Below are 19,487 nucleotides of genomic sequence, written 5' to 3'. Positions count from 1 at the left end.
TACTTTGTACTTCGGTTCATGACTAATGTTTTTTTTTATAGTTATGTACATGCCTATGATCATTTACATACAATAAGTTAAATCGGGTTTAAACTCGCTTCAGATGTGTTTCTTTTTGCCACCATTTATTATCCTTCGGTTGGGGGATGGAAAATGCAAGCACAATTCTCACGATTTTAAATTTCCCCTCCTCTTTGCACTTACAGAAATTTCAGACATTTCAAAATCAAGTTATTTTTTTTTCATACCCATTAATATTCGATAGACTAATAACGCGATCACAAATCATGATTGGCTAAGTTGATGCATATGAACTGTGCTTGTTCACAATAGATGAGTGACTGACTGCTTGATGCTTACCCTGGTCGATGGAAGCGCCATAGAACAAAGTAGAGGTATCTGAGCAAAGCACACGCGTTGACAGTGACAACAGTATGATGCAAGATGCAGTCAGAGGAATAGATTGGTGAGAACATCTGGATTCAGCTTGTGGTCAGATGAAATCTGACCCAATTGTCTAGCCAATTCTCCGACCACCCGATCCATGTAGAGCATGTAGAGACCATTGCTGCTTTCCAAAACTCCCAGGGCTTTCCGGGCGTGGATAATTGAAGTCAACCACTCTTCAAACAACACTGCATGAAGAACGCTCAACGGTTACTATATCAAAGAGCTGGATATGCTTATAGTCTTGGAGCTGAACCTTGTTGTGCATAATCATCATAGATTGTGGCTCTAGTATCTCAGAGCTGAAGTGAAGTTAAAGAGCAGCATAAGATGCAAGCAACGCATAAAGCACACTCACACTGGTCAAAATTTTCATCCCTTGACCATGTTAGCAAGTAATCGGATACCAAGAATTCAAGAAGTTGAATTCTGCATGCACAAGAGTCAGAAATTGAATTACAAACATGCTGAACCAACAATATCTAAGACTCCTCAGTTCATACATTCTTTTAATGGGGCCACCGAAAAAAACATGCTCTTAGTTCTGGACAGCATCATGCCCTGAAGCGATTATTCGCTACATTATGCCAAGTAGGATGCAAGTAATAAATCCCATTTGACTGATCGTCCGATGTGAACTTGTGTTATGTAAGTCCGCATATTTAAAGGAAAAGATGTTCGGGAGTCTAGGTATCTGCTACAGGAGAAGCCATGGTTGATTTACTCACAAGATGAACATATACTGATGCAGGTCTGGAAATTTGTCATCAAAAGGATCTGAAAAGAGTACACTTTCTGCTATGACAGGAATCTTTTGAGAAACTGCAACTAGTGCTCTTTGTCCAAGGTAGACAGCCTTTCCTAGTTTCCTAATCAAATGCTGGACATAGAACTGCACATCATTGCCAATGTCATCCCGCCCTAAAACAAAATGATGCAGCAGATGAATAAATATTAGAGTCATCGACAACAAAATGGAAACCCCAATAACGGACTGTAACTGAGGAAAGCAAACATTTGCAGTATATATAACTGTGCACTCATCCATCCTAAAATAGTGTCAAACAGTTTAGGGTATCCTAAAATTAAATAAGAGATGGATTGGAATCAGAAAGACTCACCACCATCTCCTCCTGAAAGAGACGTCATTCTTCTAACCAAACGCAATATCAAACTGTTCACAACACCTTCGATGCTTTCCATGTTCTCTTTCACTGATAATAGATTCTTCAATGAAGCTTTAGGAGAGAAAATTGTTAGAAAATAAGCAAGAGGGCCAAAAAAGGCATCTGCCAGGAATGCCAAATTTCATGGTCAATCATCTTAAAAAATTTCCATCAGCAAGAAACCTGGACAAACTTACATCAATCAAATCATTGAATTTGACCTCAAACCTCCTGAAAGTACTTCCCACAATTTTAGGGCCAAATAGATAGAACCACACATATAACCACCTCGCATAGAACCATGATTAACTCCCGAACTTTTTATAGCACAAAATCCTTTACACCTTCAAATTCAGGCCGCTGGAAACTTACTTGCGCACATCTCTCAACTTGTAATAATGACACGGGCAGTAAATAACATTCACTATTGCAGCATGCAGCAGACTGCCAATTCATAGACCACCATGTGCAGACTCTAATAGATATACGTACAGGGAAGATAATAAATCTCTCTTTTACTTTTGATACATTATTTGACCTCACGACTCAGTGTTTACGTGTTCCTCTAGACTTCCTCAACTTACCAATGAACCAGCAACACAACTTAAGGGGAAAAGAGAAGGAAAGGTACAGTTACACATGCTATGAAAGGAGTAAGCAGAAGCATTGCTGATATAGAACGCGGAGAAAATCAGTTAATGGGGCCACAAGACCCAAAATTGAACGTGGCATTTTTGTATAATGTAATTGAGAAGCAAAGGTGAATGCAACTTAAAGAAAATTCAGGAATAATTTTGCAAGCGCTCAATACCTAGTATGAAGTCTACAGCTTGATGTGACCAGTTAGCAAAATTATCTTCCTCAACCTATAAGAAAATGAGTATGACACTATTCGTTTGAGATAATTAGTATAAAGTCACAGAGCAGAGAGAGAAATCTCACAGATGAAACAGCGTCACATAGCTCCACAAGAAAATCAGCAGCAGCACAAAGATGGTCCAGTTCATCTATGGTTGTCACATCTGAAATTGAAGTGTAAGAGGCTATATTCATAAAATAGCATATTCATACTGCTGAATTCGCAGGCTAATAAGAATTATATGTCTATAAAGGGAAAGGCCAACTACAGACGAATACTCAAAAGTCCTATGAGGGGAAGGAAGAGCAGAATATATTGAGCTTTTCAAAGTCAATCATTGCACCAGTCTCTCAAGTCCGAATCTAGTGGTTCTTCTCAATCATTAGGTTCCTTAATTAAGCAAGACTGAGACGTAGTCGATAAGTACATAAAAGCAACAAGTGCATAAAATCCTCCATCATTACTCTTGCCCATTCACTACCAGTACCAGAAACCATTAGTATATAAGTTACCATATAAGCTTTCGACCAAAAAAACAAAAGTTACCATATAAGCTGTATAGTGCAATCATTCGATCTTAGTTGAAACTGATTGCTGAGGATGTAATACCTCAGGAAGTCTACTTTGGTTATAAATGCTACAGAAACAATTGAGGCTGGCAACACCAGAAATTTGACGAGTATTACTACTGGGAAGGACATTATAGTCCAAATCACAGTACAATATGAACTGTCTGATTCGAAGTGCACTATTTCCTCCTTAACATTGACAAAATGGAGATATTCGTGAAAATGCACATGGATAGACATAGATAAAGGAAATGCGACACCAACAGACTAGACTAATTCAGTTCATTTCAACTCTGAGCATGCTGGAGTTATAATGATCAACCAAAAGAAGCACCTGATAGATGCCGGCGCTGATGCGAATCATCTCTTCTCCTCTTACTTTCCCGGTATCGCACTACAGAGTAAGTAAGAGAAGCAAAGAAGTCCTTACGTTCATCGAAACTCAAAGTGGAGCCACATCATGACGATTAGGATAGTAGTGAAGGCAAACCTTGCCTGAGAAATCTCCGGCGAAGGACATCAGTGAATCGATGATCGGAGCCGTCTCCAAGCCGGTCGGGGCTCAGCTTCCCCAAATCGTTGAAGAAATAGCACTTGCAGGAAGCGACTTGGGGAAATGCAGCGGAGTGCGATGCTTCTGGCGCGAAACAACCGATCAAACGGAGTTTCAGATCATGAAATTCAACCGATAAAAAAAGCAAAGACAAAATGGGGAGTGGAGACAGAGAGATTCGAAGGACACGAACCTTCTGCTTCCTTGAGATCTTCTCTAAGCCTCAGGAGCTCCTGCTTTCGCTCCTTAGCCTGAAAACGATAGGAAACAACAGCGACACCAGCAACATTACTTCCAATCAGAGAGGAAGATGCGACGAAGGCGATTTGAGCGAAGTAGGAGAGAGAGACCTTTCGCTTCCATCGCAGAATGTCGGATTCAGTAGGAGGAGGAGGAGGAGATATGCGGTCCTTCAGGAACTTGGAACGCAGAAGAGAAATAGCGACGGCGAGCTTCAGCCGGTCGTCGGAGTTCTGCATCGGCGGTGGCGATTGGTGTTGCCGTTCGCTCGAGCCAGACATATTCGCGCTCGTCGTCGTCGCTCGACGAATGGGACGCGAGAGCGGGAGACGATCTTGAGAACACCTTTCTACACCTTTTTTTAAAGCTTTTGGTCGTTTCTGGACCGGCCGGTTCCCCGTTCCCCGGTCCAACCGTCAGGCCTTTTCCGCCCTTATTTTAACTGGGCGGGCCTGTCCAAGCCCATAAAGAAACGGGTCGGACCTTTTCGGTCCAGTCGGGGCTCCGACTTTCAAAGCCTCACTCCCTCACCATCGATTGAGAGAAGAGTCGTTGTGGATAAGTAAGACGATGACTGCAACTGCGAGTGCGAACGCAATGAAGACGATCTGAACAAATAATTTTTGCTCGCAGTCGCATAGCTCTCTCGCGACGACGCCATGGCTGCTGTCACCGGCAGCTTCACCTTCAAACCCGTCCTGACGAACTCCAAGGCGACGACGACGTCTCCGCCTTTCTCCCTCTCCTCGCTCGAGTCGTCGAAGCTCTTCCGAGCCCGCCACTCCGAGGCAACGAGCCTCCCCAAGTGGTCTCTCGTCCTCGCCCCCCGTAGTCTCTCCGTCGCCTGCCGTTACGGCGGCGGCGGAGGCGGATCGCGCTACTCGGGTTCGGGAGATTGGAGGCGGTCCCGGCAGAGCGATTCCGATGACGATCAAGCGCTTGATATATCCACTATCAGGTGAAGTGCTCCGAGTTTCTTCTCTTTGGATGATTTGTTTCAGCATGTCGCGAAATTTGAAGTGAAATCGGATTGAAGTTCGAAATGATGGTGTTCAACGTACGTGTGGTGGATTGATGCAGGTCGGCTACTGTACGGTTGATTGACCAGCAGCAAAATATGGTGAGTTTCTTTCCTTCTTCCTGTTTTTCCCTTTGGGTCTGCATTTTGGATTGAGTTAGAGGTAAGAATCATTGTCTTCATCAGTGTCCTTCCTCCTTTTTCAGGACTGTTTTAGTTCCTATTGAATCCATGTTCTTGTTAAGGCTGTGGCTTATTGAGTTATATCTTGGTGTAGGTTGGGGTTGTGTCTAAAAGTGAGGCAATTCAGATGGCTGAGGATGCTGAGCTCGATCTGGTATGAATTGTAGTTGTCAAATTTTTCAACTTTTTCTTTTCTTAATCTGAAATCTGATGGGAAGAAATATGCTAGAAATTCGATACAAATGTAGCTCCTGCTTGTGGCTCTTCTCTATGTTATTGGGCTGATAGCATTTACCATGAAGTACTGTATTTTTTATTTATTCTTGCATCAGAATTGGTGGAGCACTCCAAATTTGAAATTTGTTCTTGGAGAGTAGTTGTCTGCTTGTACTGTTTTGAGTTGGGTTGGCCAAAGATGTAAAATTTTGGAATCACATATAAGAAATATGCCTAACTACAAGCAGTATGTTGTGTAATGCTCACGAGTTTGCGTGTTCAGTGTTTGGATATTAGCTTTCAAAGAATCCAACATTTTATTTTTAATGGTCGTGAATGATGCATGAGAAGTTTGTCAACTTTTAATGTGTATTCAACAGTAGTATTTGACACATGATGAAAGAAAATTTCACTAGGAAACTTGGAAGTTGTGAGTCCACACTCGGATTAGGTGGTCAGAATTTTTTCCGCTGATGAAACACTCATATCTTGGGGAATCTAGATACCAAAAGTACTAATTTGGTTTTGGTCAGCACCTGAGGTTTGGCACTGAGGATTGGACATAAGATCAACTTTTGTCTATCACAAGATGCATTAATCAGAATAGATGCGATTACCTTACTAATCCACTCTTTACCTTTGTAATATCATGGTTGTATGTCGTGACTAATTAATTGGGGATTGGAGTTTTGCAATTGCATGTATTGATGAGCAAATTGACGTGTTCTGCACAGATGCATTTAGGATATCATTGTTTTGACCTCCAAACTTTTTTCTCATGGAAAAGATTAGCAATTTATTTCTCTTGGCTGCTTAAATGCAGGTAATTTTGTCCCCTGATGCAGATCCCCCAGTGGTCAGAATCATGGATTACAAGTATAGACCTCAGATGTCCCTCTTCATATTCTTGAAATGCATTAGACATGGAATGTGAAATATAGTCAATACACTTGTTTATCGAAACAAAGTTGAAAGTCGATTTTACCACATTATATTTGATGTTTACATTTCCTCTTTTTGTTTTCTGAACTTCGGTTAATTTTTGCAGTTATCCCGATTCTGCTATGTGCTTATTCCAGATAAAAAGTTCTAGCCGTCATTTTTTTATCCCAGTAGTTGTAGGTTAAAATGCTAGCTGTTATATTCCCATAAAATGAAGATTGAGGACATTTGTTTGTGTTTTTCCCTTCATACTGTTGGTGTTGTTTGGTGTTCTGACTGAACTTCCTTTTTGTATTCACTCTTAGGTGATAATTGAGATTATGCAGATCTTTTTCTTACGGTTTGATCATCCTATTTAATCAACACTAATTTTCCTACTCCTCTTTCGTCCTTTTTGTCTTTATTTTTATTTGTTAGTGAGTTTGGAATACTTTCTCGTCTTGTCATGATAATGAAGTTTTCAGAACCTACTCTCGCTAAGTTTCTGGTTTAATTTAATGTTATAGTGATGTTTTTTAGCCAATTTAACATTATATGGGAAAATTGGTCATTTGAAGATTGATTTAAGCTGTCACATGTGGCAAATTATGTTATCAAAATTCCAGGAAAAGCCATGTTTTTATGAGTACTACTGTGAATAATTGTACTGACCTTACCACTGCGAATAATTGTAGTGACGTTATTTGTCTTCTTGGGAAATCTAAGGCTACTTTTTTTTCTTGTTGGCTTTGTTTTTATTCTCCCCAGGAAATTCAAGTACGAACAACAAAAGAAGAAACGGGAGCAGCAGAAGAAAAGTGCTGGTGAATGTCCTCTCTGCCTAACTTTTGGAGTTCTATAGTGATCCATGTGCAGATTCTCATGATTGATAATGCATACTGATCAAATTACCCTTGCGTTTTTAGCTAGTCGTATGGATCTGAAGGAGCTGAAAATGGGGTAGGCATTTACACTGACATTTTAAGATATTTAACCCAACTGTATTCTCTTTTCCTGTTCTGCATCATCTCTGCCTTTGATCTCCAGTTATTATCAGTCGCCAGACTTGCTCTTCCTGTATTCGTTACAGGTTATTTGGTACAGTTTAAAACGGTCGTTAAGAGGAAGTCTACTCATGATTTTAAATGTTACTTTCGAGTGTCCAGTCTATGCAAATCAAATGAGGTATTAACTGATTTGGTTAATCCTCTCCACATAGATAAGGATTTTGTTTTACTCTTTTCGGCTGAATTTTTTTTTGGAGAATTATAAACAGAGTGCAGGTGGTAGCAACACTTACATATACTGAGTCAGTTTGTGTTTTTTGAGATTCTGCCCGTGTCTGTCTCCCCAATGTACTGGTCTGTCATCTAATTGTGTGGCAATTTCGTGGACAGTTACAACATTGATCAACATGATTATTCTGTTCGTTTAAAAGCAGCACGGAAGTTTCTGAAAGATGGTGATAAGGTTGGTTGGATCATTCTTTATGATGTTGGCACATGTTGCTTATACATATAATAATATAATGGGACCTTTATGTGTGACACTTTTTATAATTTTTGCAGGTTAAAGTTATAGTGAACTTAAAAGGTCGTGAAAATGACTTCAGAAATATTGCCATTGAGCTAATCAGACGTTTCCAAAATGACGTTGGAGAGGTATTCCTATTTCATGCACTTCATGGGATTATGTTCAATAATTTTGGCTGTCAACAAAAAAACTCGTTACGCTTTCCCGTGAAGAAAAGTTCCTGCCTGATGCCCCGAAACCTGGGGCAAAGCCATGTGCGAATCATAAAGGGGCAATAATGTGGAAATGAAAACGTATGCACATAAAATTTTATTGGTGTTATTATTGTTTTTGGGACAGAGTATGCCCTTATATTTTGTCAATATATCAATTAACTTATAATATCAGCAATGTCGAACTAGAGCAAACTCGAGTTTAACTTGGTATTCAAAACACTTGTCATGACGATGTCATTTTCCAGAAGGTAATTATAGGCTGATCATTTTACCATGTGCAATTTTTTACTATTTACACAACTAGGTACATTGACATGAATCTGGGTGTTTTGGTGGGTCCAAATAGTTCTAATTTGATGTTGACTATACCACACTTAATCTCCGGTTGCAATTTCGTCGGTTTGCAAAAAAGCTGGAGTGCAGCTTTTGTGGACAGTTTATATCTGGCAAAAGGGTTTGAATATCATGTTTCAACGTTTCGGCATGTGTCCTCTGAAAACCTTGAGGCTTTTGAGTGGTGATAATATATGCAAGAAACCTCTGAAGAAGTGATTTGTCCGTTTCTACAGATTAGTACTTATCTTGGTCACAAGCTTAACAATTATTCTGCATATTCTACCTTCCTATGAGTTTCCACTTTGGCTAATCATGGACATGAACCTACAGCTTGCAACCGAGGAGAGCAAGAACTTTAGGGAGAGGAACATATCCATTGTTTTGGTCCCAAATAAAGCTCTTCTGCAGAAAGGTCAAGACCCACCAAAGAAACAAGAAAAATCATCCGCCAATGAAGTCTCAGCCAGCATATGAGAGCCAAGCGCCGAGGTAGAAGACTCGCAAGCCATTTTTGTCTGTCTTAATGTATCCATCTTTCTCTAGATTGGGAAATTTTTGTAACTTGTGTACAGTAGCGAGTACAACGGCCTATTTGGAGAACGGGCTAACTAGGTTTGAAACAAGTTAGCAGAATAGCAGCACTTGGCCTGCCGGACTAGTGCTAAGTTCAAATACTAAATGTACTTTCAAGAAAAATTTGTCAATGAAGTGTAGTACCTTAAAAGCACAGTTATGAAGTAATCTCTTGCCAATGGAGAGAATATAGTCCATACACTTTGATTTATTTCTCTTCCCCAGGAAGTTCTACTTCGTATATATCGTATTCCCATTGTAGTATTCCTATATACCAAACAAACGGGGCCTAGAAGAAGGTTGGACCAGCAGATTTACGTGCTGGTCCTGAAATTAATCGTTCATGTCGCTTATGAAAATGAAGGATGTTTACAAAAATACTTCGATTGTGTTGTTGTCGATCATTTTCATCGTTCTCTGTGAAACAAATGAAACTTAAACCTCAACTTATAAGTTGGAGGGTAATTCCCAAGCATAAAAGTCAAATACTGATGTGTGCAAGGGTTTGCAAAGAAAATCCATAACCGATTAATCAAAATGAACCAAACAGGCATGTTCCACGAGGGGATAAGTAGATCCTTCCCGTTTAGGAATTTTGTATACCGTAGGATTTATATTTCTCGTCACGTTGGCGATCTCTACTCCTCAGGTTGGCTACTTCCCATAATCGAGCCGGCTATTGCTGATGGACTTCCATATGTGGAAAAAAATAAATAAATAAACTGTCATATTGTAATGTGTTTCTACGTCTAATCAAACTGCGATTGTTTCCTCTTTCTTGAATCCTTATTACAAATATTGTTCCCTCTTTTATCCATTGTGCATCCGCTTGATGTTGAAGGGTTAAATTCAACCGAACTAATGACAAACTAGAAGTAAGGCTACGTTTAGTCATGAGGATATAAGTCAAGATAGGATATATTTTAGCATATCCTGTGTTTGACAGCTGTTCATGATAGAATAAGGAGGGGATATAAGGGATATAGCCAAGAGAAAATAATTATAGGGAAGGAGTGGGATAGATCAGAGTAGGATTTTTCAAAAGAGCAGACATGAGGAGAGTGTAATTTTTCCCACAACCGCCGCCTCTCCTTTAGGTCGAGTCACTTCTTCGCCGCGTTGGGTCGCCTCTTTGGCGGTAGTGACCGTCAAGTGGGCCGCCGATTCGACAAGGCTAGGCTCGAGTCTCTAGCCTCAAAACTGGGTATCTCTACGACCTTGTTCTTTAATCGATTGTTAGGCGTTATATGAGATCACGTTCCTCATTTTTTAATTGCTTGAACATTTCCAATATTCGAAGGGGTTTTGACATGTTATGAAAAACTCGAGATTGATAATCAACTTTCAAAAGGGATCTCGACATTCAAAAGGGCTCTCTTTGATGACTCGCATAAGTGCCTCTTCAACTTGCAAAAAGAGGCCGAATAATTAGATTATTTAGCATTTGTTTACTCACTCGATAAAACAACGAGCAAGGTCAACGGGTCCTTATCAAAGAATTCGACTCCAAATTAAGATCCCCGATTCTACGGGGTCCGCTCCGTCGATGTTGTGCTTGAATTCAAATAGCATAAACCTCTACTCAAGAGTAACTCACTCAGTAGAACTCATTATTGAATAATTTCTAAAGCATCTTGATATTTCAACAAAATATAGTCGATCTCAGCCATACCTTACCTCTGCTTATCCGACTTTAAATCAGTAGTTCACCAAACAATAGATATGATATGATATAATTATTGGATTTCTTATCCGGTCCTATCCTGGCCAGAAATTCGGACGACCAAATGCAGCCTAACTGATTTGGCTTGGATTGTAAAACTCCTTTAGTGGTCTGATTTGGTTGCGGACTGAGATTTTCCCAAATCCACTAGGTTCAACTTGGTCCAACATACCTCTAAATCAAGGTAAATCGAACCCTGAATCAACCCATAGGGCACGGTCACTTACTGGAGGAAACTCCCTAAATGGCTACTCTTTCATGTCATGACTTCGCACCATCCATCCGCTCGTGGAGATCTAAAGCCATTGTATTCGGCCCGGGACATAGCTTTTGCTAGAGCTCTTGCAATTTGGGACTTGCGATTACAATCGGGCGTCTAGCGACTAAAGAAAAACATCATAAATTCTGATGGTCATCGAATCGCTGACTTTTCAGTGCCTTGTCGAACCACGAGCAAGAGAAATCTACACAAAATCATCGCTTTCTCATTACTAAATTTTTTGCTTTGAGCACCATCAATTTCCAATCCCTTTGCTCTCTCTGCATTGCTTTTCCTAATTATGCTCAAATCGTTTGGACCAAAATTACATTGTGAAGGTGGGGCCTGGTGCCGCCACCGCAGAAGATGAAAGCCTAAAAAACTAATGAAGCCGGAAAAAAAAAGAAGAAGATCGAACTAAAGGAAGAAAGAGAAAAAGGTGGGATATGAATATACAAGCATAGACTCACAGAACGGACCTCAGTCGATCTGAGGAACGTGTTATGTTAAGGACAGTGAAGAGGGCAGTCTCAACGGCCGGAATTGGGTGATCCTTTCCTCCAGCGTCTGCTTCAATTGCAAGAGATGTGTCCTGATGCTGCATTCCTCTACCTTTGTGAATTGACAAAAGATAAAAACCAAACATCTGAATAAGAGAGCTCACACTATGAATCGATGTTACAAAGGCGATACAAGCTCTTTTAAAGCTAGCTAGCTAGCTAGCTATCTGCTACACAGAGATCTTTCACAAACCAAATGGGTTGCATCTTATATTGAGCTAAGACTTGCCCAAGGCAGAGATATGGGGTAAACTTCATTAACTTCACTGAACTTTAGTATATTTTGGATCAACTCAGTATACTATGATTTCAAAAAACCCAAGGTGCCAAATTTTCAAATTTCTCTTTTTTTCCAATTGATGCACTTTGGCCAAAATCTAGTCGGCTTTCCAACAAATCAGCAAGGTGGCAACCTCATGGCAATGACGTGGCACATTCCACAAAAATAAGTCGTGTATCTGCCATGTCAGTATCTCACTAGAAAATTGACCAGCCGAAGAAATTAAAGTTGAGCGGCTGGAGTAATTGATACTAAAGTTGGTGAATTGACTGCAGAGACGTCCATACAATGCCTACACCAAAATATAATCGTCCTATCGTAGCTATGAAATGAGGCTGCATAAAAGATGGTATGCTAGTCCTCAACCTGACAATGACACATTAAAAACAGTAAAATATGTATGAGATTATACTTTCAGTGTAAAAGCAATAAGCAGCAGACTGTATCCGACTTGATGCAAACATAGAGGTAGATTCAGCATAATATTTATGTCCCGCACCTGCATAGCAGCAGTTGAAGCCAATAAATTTTCGCATTGGTCAAGCATTGCCCTTTCACGTGCTGCTGCAACAGCTAGTTCAGATACCAATTCATTCATTTCTTCAACCTGTAAATTCAGGGACAAGAAGAGGGAAATGATGTTAGGCCTTGCAGAACTATTTAATCCTGTTTGCAAGTACTTAAGAAGAAGCTAAGAGCCTCAGACAACAATCTGAGTAACAATTATGTTAAGAAGTGGTTATGATGACCATAAACATCATATAAATTCCGTAAATCCAAAGGTATATGGTTATGGAAGACAGGACAACGGGCAAGCATCCACAAAATGCAATTTCCTTCCCTAGAGATATGGTTGTTCTACAGAACATGAACTACTAAACTTTGCATAATGACCAGTGGTTTGCGATGAACTAATAGCCATTTCCCTCCCTGAGGACATGGTTCCTCTGTTGTACAATCAGATTGTGCTATAAGGTAAACCAATTACATTGAAGCAAGCACGTAAAAACCTTCTTTGCTTCCTTTCAACTATCACAGAATGGGATTTGTTGGAAAGGTCTCTTTCCTCAAGGCCCTGGGACTCTACAAATGAGAAAAGAAAATAATAATAATTAATAACAAGGTCTTACTTTTGAGAGAAGAGGATACATAGAGGATCCTGTAGCGTGCATCACATCAACAGCAGAGCAAAGAGCACCTTTCAAGGATTCCATATCTACCTGAGAATATAAATTTTCCATGATCAGATATTGTAGAGATCAGTAATTATTCTTTCGAACCAACAAAATAATCTTCTGCAAATTAACATACTCTTGCTCCTCCAGTAACAGGAAGACGAAGAGTGCTAGCCTCCAAATCTTCTACAGCTCCAGCTAATGAGCTAATGTGATCTTCCTCAAGCAAAGCCCATTCATCGAGGAAGGTCATCTGAATTGGTCATTAAGGATATAGGAGAGCCATTAAAAGCAAAAATTTAAGAGTATCATCCTGGACATTGATCTATTGGAGTTCGTTATAAGAATTTCCTCTATAAGTGCAGAAGTTTACAAGCTAGAACCAATATATGTCTGAAGAGGGGTGCAAATAGAGCCATATTTACCCTTCTTTTGCCAAGCAGCAAATTTAAAGTAAAAGTTTGTCAGACAAAAAGTACAGCAAGATTTATCAGAAAAACAAAAGTATATGCATCAGAAGTCGTCCTTACAATTTGATGCTAGGTATCTAAAATCAAACAGAATTTTGTCAGTCGATCAAGTAGCATGGCCTTTAGTCAGTGTTTCCATATTTCTCAATATAGTGAAGAAATCGGACATAAACATCGTCAAAATCAAGATACAATCAAACCATGTACTTCTTTTGTGGTATCCTTTTTAAAATAATTAAGTCTGAACTACTTTTAGTATAAACTTAAAGGTAAAAAAAATTCCCTAGCAGCTTCTCTTTAAAAAGGTCCACGCGCATCTTTTCGCGAAAACATCAGAAGTGCTCTTACCATATTTCAGCCATAAACAAGTAAAAATATAGAAGCGAGAAGTAGATGAGGAAATGAAATCTAAAAACTAGTTATGGGTGAAGCAACGGACTCAGTCAATGATGTCCATAGCATGAAAGCTTCTTTAACAGAAGGTTCTTACTTGATTATTCAGAATAGAGTTCAGCTTGAGCTCTATTTGCATCTGCTGAAGAATAGTAGTCTTCATGATAACCGAATCCCAAAGCTCAATCATGGCGACCCAAACGTTGAATAAAGTCTTCTGCAGAATTGAGTCAGGTTTTATGAAATCAGATAAAGTAATCCAGAGACAGTACGGAGTAAGCACTTATGTGACCATAAAGTATACCACTCACAGATGTTATAGTACAGGTACAAGTCGCCACTTAACACACATGCACGCAAGCATGCGCACGCAAATTACATATGCATATCCGATTCAAATGTTTCCATGTTTATCTGATTTTAACACTCGGTTCCATGCATCTCAGAACAGAAAGCTTGCATAGATTTCTTTTCTAATCTCATGAATAAATCTTCAGTAAATATAGAAAAGGATGTACGCTAGATAGCTATATGAAAAGAAACAGAGTTGCTTTAAAGTTGCAAAGGAAAATCGGGCAGAAAAATAATCATCTAACCCTCTTCCTCTAAAAGCCAACTCTGGAATTCAGCATTGGCAGTTTAGTCTACCCTGTCACATCACTGTCAGGTTTTCTTATGATAAAAATAAATACTAGCTTTCTATGGAAAGAGAAGTTCCCCCAAAATCTCACTTCCATTGCTTGCATGAGCCAAAAATCACAAACATGAACACAAACTAATGCTCAGAAGCGTCTTCAATGCAATAGCAGATCCTACTAATACAGATATCTTGTTGAATAAAAGTAATTTTTCATTCCCTGAAAGCATCATCACTGCTGATACAAACGCTGCTTTAGTTTCCAGAGTCAATTCTAGGCAGTTCACAGAATGGTGGAACTTTGAGCTTTCAGAGTGAATAAACACTCATAAAGCTTTTTTATTAATATTTTTTCATACTCTTTGAATCAATAGACATTGAGACAGTATGAATCCAGTAAGGAACATATGTATCAAAGTTCAATCCCAGCCAATCATTAATTAAAAAAAACTATGTGACCATCTCACTTGGGCTGTCATAACGACTATTGGAGAGTAAACAGATCTAAGCTGTCTTGAGTAATAACTCTGCACGGCAGTAATTTCTACAGCAAATGCTCTCTTGCCAGGGATGAAAGCTAATGCATGCTTGACAGGGATATAAACAGGCTTCCACTTAACATGAAGCCAAAAATACGTATAGAGCTGATAAAGAGGCTAAATTCTTTGAAGGTAGCTATTTGAAAAAATAAGTGTTCTACCTCTGCTAATGCTTTCTGATCATGAAGTACTGCCTCTGCCCGCGCATTAGCAAATCGCCACTGCAGATATCTATTATGCATCAGCCTGAGATGATGAGCATCTTCTATAAAACCAGCACTCTTCTTCCCTTTACGAAAATCGACGATAAAACTAAGAACAGATGTTGAGCTGCTGGGTTGAGTACAAACATTCGATGGTCTTATCCGAGAGGGACTTATCCCTCTAGAAGGGGGCGTTGACGGCCTTGTCTTTGATGGACTGGCACCTCTAGAAACAGAGGACGATGTGATAGATGTCCTACTCGGTGATGGTTGACGAGATACAGGAATAGGCAAAGAGTGAGATTTAACTGCAGGAGTTGATGAAGTCACTCTGTCAGCTAAACTTGTTAAAAGAAGCCTCTTCGGGCCAACGAGTAAATCATCCTCAAATGAATTTCCATCAGCCTCTCCTCTATCAGATTCATCAGTTGACAGTCGCCTTTCAGCATCACTGGTAGATCTTTGCAGAGGTTTCATCGACCCATCAGAAGAAGGCATCCTCCTAATTGTTGATAACCCATTTCCTGATATTGATGCAGAACCTCTAGTAACCTTGACAGGAAGATCAGAGCTACTATTTAAGGCATTCAAAGACACTTTCCCACCTGTTCTACTCGGCCATCTATGTTGATCAATCAGACGAGCATTTGTACCATCAATTGGCTTAGAATTCTCGGACTGATTGGATAAATTTTTCCCTTTGAGCGGGCTTCTTTTTCTCTCTGGCATAGGCTTTCGGACCATAGTTGGCATTTCAGATTGCTTGTGTACTCCATTTGAAGTGGGTCTCAAGGTGCGGTCCGACGGCGTGCTACTTACAGATTTCTCCTTCTTGGCAACAGGAATGGAAATAGAATCAGACTGGAATGAAACACTCAAACTTCGCATTGTGGAAGGCCACAGACTCTCTCCTAATCTACCAGTGCTAACTTTTCTAGGTGCCAATTGCATATCTACAGATAAATCATGTACAGGTGTGGACGGACGTGAAGGAGTGGATGGACGCGAGGGCGTGGATGGACGTGAGCGTGAGGCTGGTGTTGATGGGCGGTTCCTCTCTGCTGACTGGGCTCTCTTCGGCACCAATTGAGACGGCGTACTTGCTGCCCTCGTGAGGTTTGGAGATGGGCAACGCCTAACCGAAGGGGTCGACAGAGTGGGTGACTTGAACCTTGAGCTAACTTCCCTTGTTCGAGGGCGGCGGGCGGTGGCGGCAGCGGCAGCTGCATTGTTCCTTTCTGCAGGAACCAGGGGTGGTCTTGGGGTCTCCACGGTTGCGTGCTTCTGTATTGATGGAGGGGATTCACATAGATCCATTCGCTCTGTCTAAACAAACCCACATTGATGAATTCACCCATAAACTAATCCATATTTGACAGACCAAGCAGCCTTGCATCCCACATGCAACAGAATCATATCACCAATCGCTCAAAAAAGAAGATCCTTTCCTCTGCAACCAGTCTGGCAGAAAAGCACAAGGGAAAAAGTAAGATACCCACAGGGGGGAAATGGCTAAGAAAAGAATAAAACCAGGAACAAAATCTGAAAACACAGAGACCCTGTTCTGATTCACTATCAATTGGGTGAGATTAGCGGAATTGGATAGTGGATCCTTTATCACCAGTACCCCCCAAATTAAGCAGATCACGCATGGGAAGAGACCTCAGCAAATGGCGAAAAAGTCATCAAATTCGCAATTGCGGAGGGCAATTCTTGAAAGCGCATCAACAACCTGCGGGCGAGAGCAATTCCCAAGATGCTGAGGCGGGGAAGAGAGGAAGCAGAAAATGCGGGATGAGGTGGGTCCGTAGGATAACAAAACGGGGGGGTTGCGCAGGCTGAGGGGATGCCATATTACAAAAGCCTGGCTTCTTCTCATCTCCTTTCTCTTAAAGCTCGCTTTCAATTGAACAACTGAGTGATTTCAGCCATGTCTCCAACCCACGCCCACCGTCTTTGGAAAAAAAAAAAGGAAAGGAGAGAGATTAGAAGTCTTTTAGTAAATTCTTCTCCTCCTTAACTACGATTTTTTTTTTTTTTTTTGAAAGGGTTGAGCAAATTAAACTATTTCTAAATGATGAGTTGAGTTTTGTCCGCATCCGCGAATTACACTAATCCTTCATTAAATGGAGATTGAAGTTGCAGGTGCTACTGTTCTCGGGGGTTATCGGAAGAGACATGGCCGCCCACGTGCGAGAGAGATCATTGTCCATCCCCATGAAATTCAGAGTCTATATCATGCAAGAAAAGAGAGAAAAAAAAAATCAAACCTTTAAGTTAAAACAACTAATTTGAAAAATACCAAGGGAGCAACGCAATGTGCAGAGTCTAATATAGAAACGGTTTCTGCTTTAACACCATTAAAATGGGGAGAAATTCCAAAATTAAGGAACGGGAACCGACGAACCTGCGCGGAGATTATGGTTGTCGGTTAGAAAGACCAAACTGACCGAGAGTTATTTTAGCCAATTAATTGGCACGGTGAAGAATCCAAAGGGAAAGACAAAATCTTCCGCGTTCGACAGATTCCTGCTTCCGACGTCCAGGACATATCAAACTGGGATCAAACAGTTCGATCGCCTCCGCACGTCTCAACGGGAAACTCTCAGGCACCGCGGAGGGAGAGAGATCATCGGAAGTCCGAGTTCCTAAAATAGGAACAGAGTGAATCCGATATATTCCTATATCGATAACATCAATCGGTTAATCTACGTCGAATCCCTAGATGGTTATTATCGGAAACAAATCCGAAAGCTAACCTCGAAGATTAATTTAAGAAATCGTAATCAGACAAGCACCACGAGACCTTCAAAACGATCGAACAAATCAACCGACAACACTCGAGAGCGAGTGCCGATCGATTTGCCGTTCCCAAAAAGAGCGGCCGTACAGAGAAACCGAAATCCACGCGGAAACACTGACCTCGATCGACCAAGGCACGGAATCCGATCTCCGATGCGATTTCTGGAAACGAGAAAAGCCTCGGAACTCCAGGGAATCCCACGGAACAGTCGGCGGAATGGGCGTGAACTCTCGGCGACGACCGGTGGCTCCAGGTTGCGACAGATCCGATCGCTCCAACCCGTCAGCAAGGACGAAACCGAAAGCTTCGAGCGGGAGAAGAGAAGGGCGCCGGCGGACGACCGGACGGCGAGAACCCGGCGAAAGAGCAGGACCCGTTCTTCTTCGCGGGGAGAAAGACGGAGGGAGACGGAGAGGGTAGAGAGAGGACGGTTCCAACTGAGAAGACGAGGAGGGCGTTGTTTTCGCGCCACTTAACTTTAATATTGACGTGGCTTTATTTACTTAATATAATATAAATTCTTTTTTGTCGAAATATAATATTAATTTTTTTTTGGTCGAAGAAATATAATATTAATTCGTTTGTTGGTTTTTTTAGCCACTTACTTTAATATAGACGTGTCATAAAATATTTATTTATTTTTATTTTATTTTTTTTACGGAAGGGCGAATGATGAATATTCTCCCCCCACCGAAAAAGAAAAAGGAGAAATAATTAAAAACGGTGATTTATTTTTTTTCTGGTTAGCGTTTCTATTTGGATGTCATTGATATAGACTGGGCCCCACAAAGGGGGAAAAGAACTTCTGGGTCCCACTTTTTTAGAAGTGCCAACTAGATAAGGACCTCACACTTTCTTACAACCATGAAAAGTTAAAAGCTTAAGGCGGCTAAGGACCGGCGACAATTCTGATTCCGATTTTGTTTTTCGGAACGAAAAAGGATGAGAGACTCATTTAGTAACATAAATTATGTTGATTCTAAAATTTTCTGATTTTGCTCCCGAAAATAGATTTGGAGTAGAAATAAAAATAAAAAATAAAGTATATTCTTCGTTTCAGAATCATTTTTAAGAATCGCCAATAAAAAAATGAGATGGAAGCCTCGGTTCTATCACTCCACCTGCGTCGGCTCTTGTTCCCTCTACCTAGAAAAGACGAAAGTCTCAATTCTATCGCTCAGCCAAGTAATTCGTTCGCTCGTCCGCCGCTCTCATCGCTCGATCACTGCAGCCTGCCGCCCTCATCGCCCGACTCCTGTGCTTTTGATTGTGATTCTAATCCAAAAATTCAATTCTGTTTAGAATTGATTTTTTCCGATTCCGATCCATTGACGAGTTTTAGAGAATCAGAATGGGTTTGGTATTATACAAAATTTCTATTCTCAGAATAGAAATGCATTTGGTAACTGAATAAATTTTTTGTTCCGAAGAATAATTTCTCTTTCCATTTTTTTTTTCATTTAAGTCAAATAATTACGTCTTGTCACTATAAAGTCAACCTATATAGCACCACTAATAAAATGAATACATGACACGCATAATCCACAATCATTCTATTTATTTCGTTTTGCTGTAATCGTCTATCTATTTCATGGAATATTTATTTCTTATAATTT

The 19,487-nt window shown here is 40.4% G+C and overlaps 3 protein-coding genes across 15 annotated transcripts; 1 reads left to right on the top strand and 2 right to left on the bottom strand.

Annotated features, from left to right (window-relative positions):
- Positions 1-309: 309 nt before the first annotated feature.
- On the bottom strand, positions 310-3,435 carry LOC115736207 (protein MULTIPOLAR SPINDLE 1). Of its 4 annotated transcripts, XM_048277770.1 has the most exons (6): positions 3,376-3,435; positions 2,556-2,635; positions 1,569-1,685; positions 1,176-1,368; positions 806-876; positions 311-635 (listed from the first exon to the last, which is right to left on the bottom strand). In XM_048277770.1, the coding sequence occupies exons 3-6, from the start codon at positions 1,648-1,650 to the stop codon at positions 451-453; spliced, it is 531 nt and encodes a 176-aa protein (XP_048133727.1). In that variant the 5' UTR covers positions 1,651-1,685; positions 2,556-2,635; positions 3,376-3,435; the 3' UTR covers positions 311-450. The 4 variants fall into 4 exon arrangements, with proteins under 4 accessions (XP_048133723.1, XP_048133727.1, XP_048133724.1 ...); XM_048277767.1 differs by lacking the exons at positions 2,556-2,635; positions 3,376-3,435 and adding an exon at positions 2,425-2,523 and having other exon boundaries at positions 312-635; XM_048277768.1 differs by lacking the exons at positions 2,556-2,635; positions 3,376-3,435 and having other exon boundaries at positions 312-635; positions 1,569-2,489.
- Positions 3,436-4,396: 961 nt separating this feature from the next.
- LOC115736209 (translation initiation factor IF3-4, chloroplastic-like) lies at positions 4,397-8,985 on the top strand. Its single transcript, XM_030667782.2, has 9 exons — positions 4,397-4,792; positions 4,915-4,954; positions 5,130-5,189; positions 6,075-6,127; positions 6,941-6,996; positions 7,099-7,132; positions 7,570-7,642; positions 7,741-7,833; positions 8,587-8,985. Exons 1-9 carry the CDS (start codon positions 4,494-4,496, stop codon positions 8,728-8,730), a joined length of 852 nt encoding a protein of 283 aa, XP_030523642.2. The 5' UTR covers positions 4,397-4,493; the 3' UTR covers positions 8,731-8,985.
- Positions 8,986-11,017: 2,032 nt separating this feature from the next.
- Positions 11,018-18,328, bottom strand: LOC115736200 (AUGMIN subunit 8-like). Of its 10 annotated transcripts, none has more exons than XM_048277677.1 (9): positions 17,991-18,328; positions 17,339-17,716; positions 15,467-16,529; positions 15,027-15,376; positions 13,787-13,906; positions 12,963-13,079; positions 12,782-12,871; positions 12,151-12,258; positions 11,018-11,423 (listed from the first exon to the last, which is right to left on the bottom strand). In XM_048277677.1, exons 3-9 carry the CDS (start codon positions 16,383-16,385, stop codon positions 11,313-11,315), a joined length of 1,815 nt encoding a protein of 604 aa, XP_048133634.1. In that variant the 5' UTR covers positions 16,386-16,529; positions 17,339-17,716; positions 17,991-18,328; the 3' UTR covers positions 11,018-11,312. The 10 variants fall into 10 exon arrangements, with proteins under 10 accessions (XP_048133634.1, XP_048133633.1, XP_048133626.1 ...); XM_048277676.1 differs by having other exon boundaries at positions 15,027-15,592; positions 15,674-16,529; XM_048277669.1 differs by having other exon boundaries at positions 15,027-16,529.
- Between the last annotated feature and the right edge of the window lie 1,159 nt (positions 18,329-19,487).

This window comes from Rhodamnia argentea, chromosome 4 (genome assembly GCF_020921035.1).
Source record: "Rhodamnia argentea isolate NSW1041297 chromosome 4, ASM2092103v1, whole genome shotgun sequence".
NCBI lineage: Eukaryota > Viridiplantae > Streptophyta > Magnoliopsida > Myrtales > Myrtaceae > Rhodamnia > Rhodamnia argentea.
The sequence above is the reverse complement of the archived record's forward strand: the minus strand, read 5'-3'. Positions and strand labels throughout refer to the sequence as shown.

Coding starts and splice junctions, on each gene's coding strand:
- LOC115736207 (XM_048277766.1), bottom strand. CDS start 1,495: ATGGATGAGTGCACAGTTATATATACTGCAAATGTTTGCTTTCCTCAG. Junction 877..1,175: donor CATCAGTATATGTTCATCTT/GTGAGTAAATCA, acceptor TTGTGCATGCAG/AATTCAACTTCTTGAATTCT. Junction 636..805: donor GGATGAAAATTTTGACCAGT/GTGAGTGTGCTT, acceptor TTCTTCATGCAG/TGTTGTTTGAAGAGTGGTTG.
- LOC115736209 (XM_030667782.2), top strand. CDS start 4,494: ATGGCTGCTGTCACCGGCAGCTTCACCTTCAAACCCGTCCTGACGAAC. Junction 6,128..6,940: donor GTCAGAATCATGGATTACAA/GTATAGACCTCA, acceptor TATTCTCCCCAG/GAAATTCAAGTACGAACAAC. Junction 7,133..7,569: donor CTGAAGGAGCTGAAAATGGG/GTAGGCATTTAC, acceptor TTTCGTGGACAG/TTACAACATTGATCAACATG.
- LOC115736200 (XM_048277669.1), bottom strand. CDS start 16,385: ATGGATCTATGTGAATCCCCTCCATCAATACAGAAGCACGCAACCGTG. Junction 12,872..12,962: donor CTGTTACTGGAGGAGCAAGA/GTATGTTAATTT, acceptor TTATATTCTCAG/GTAGATATGGAATCCTTGAA. Junction 11,424..12,150: donor CTTCAACTGCTGCTATGCAG/GTGCGGGACATA, acceptor CAATTCACAAAG/GTAGAGGAATGCAGCATCAG.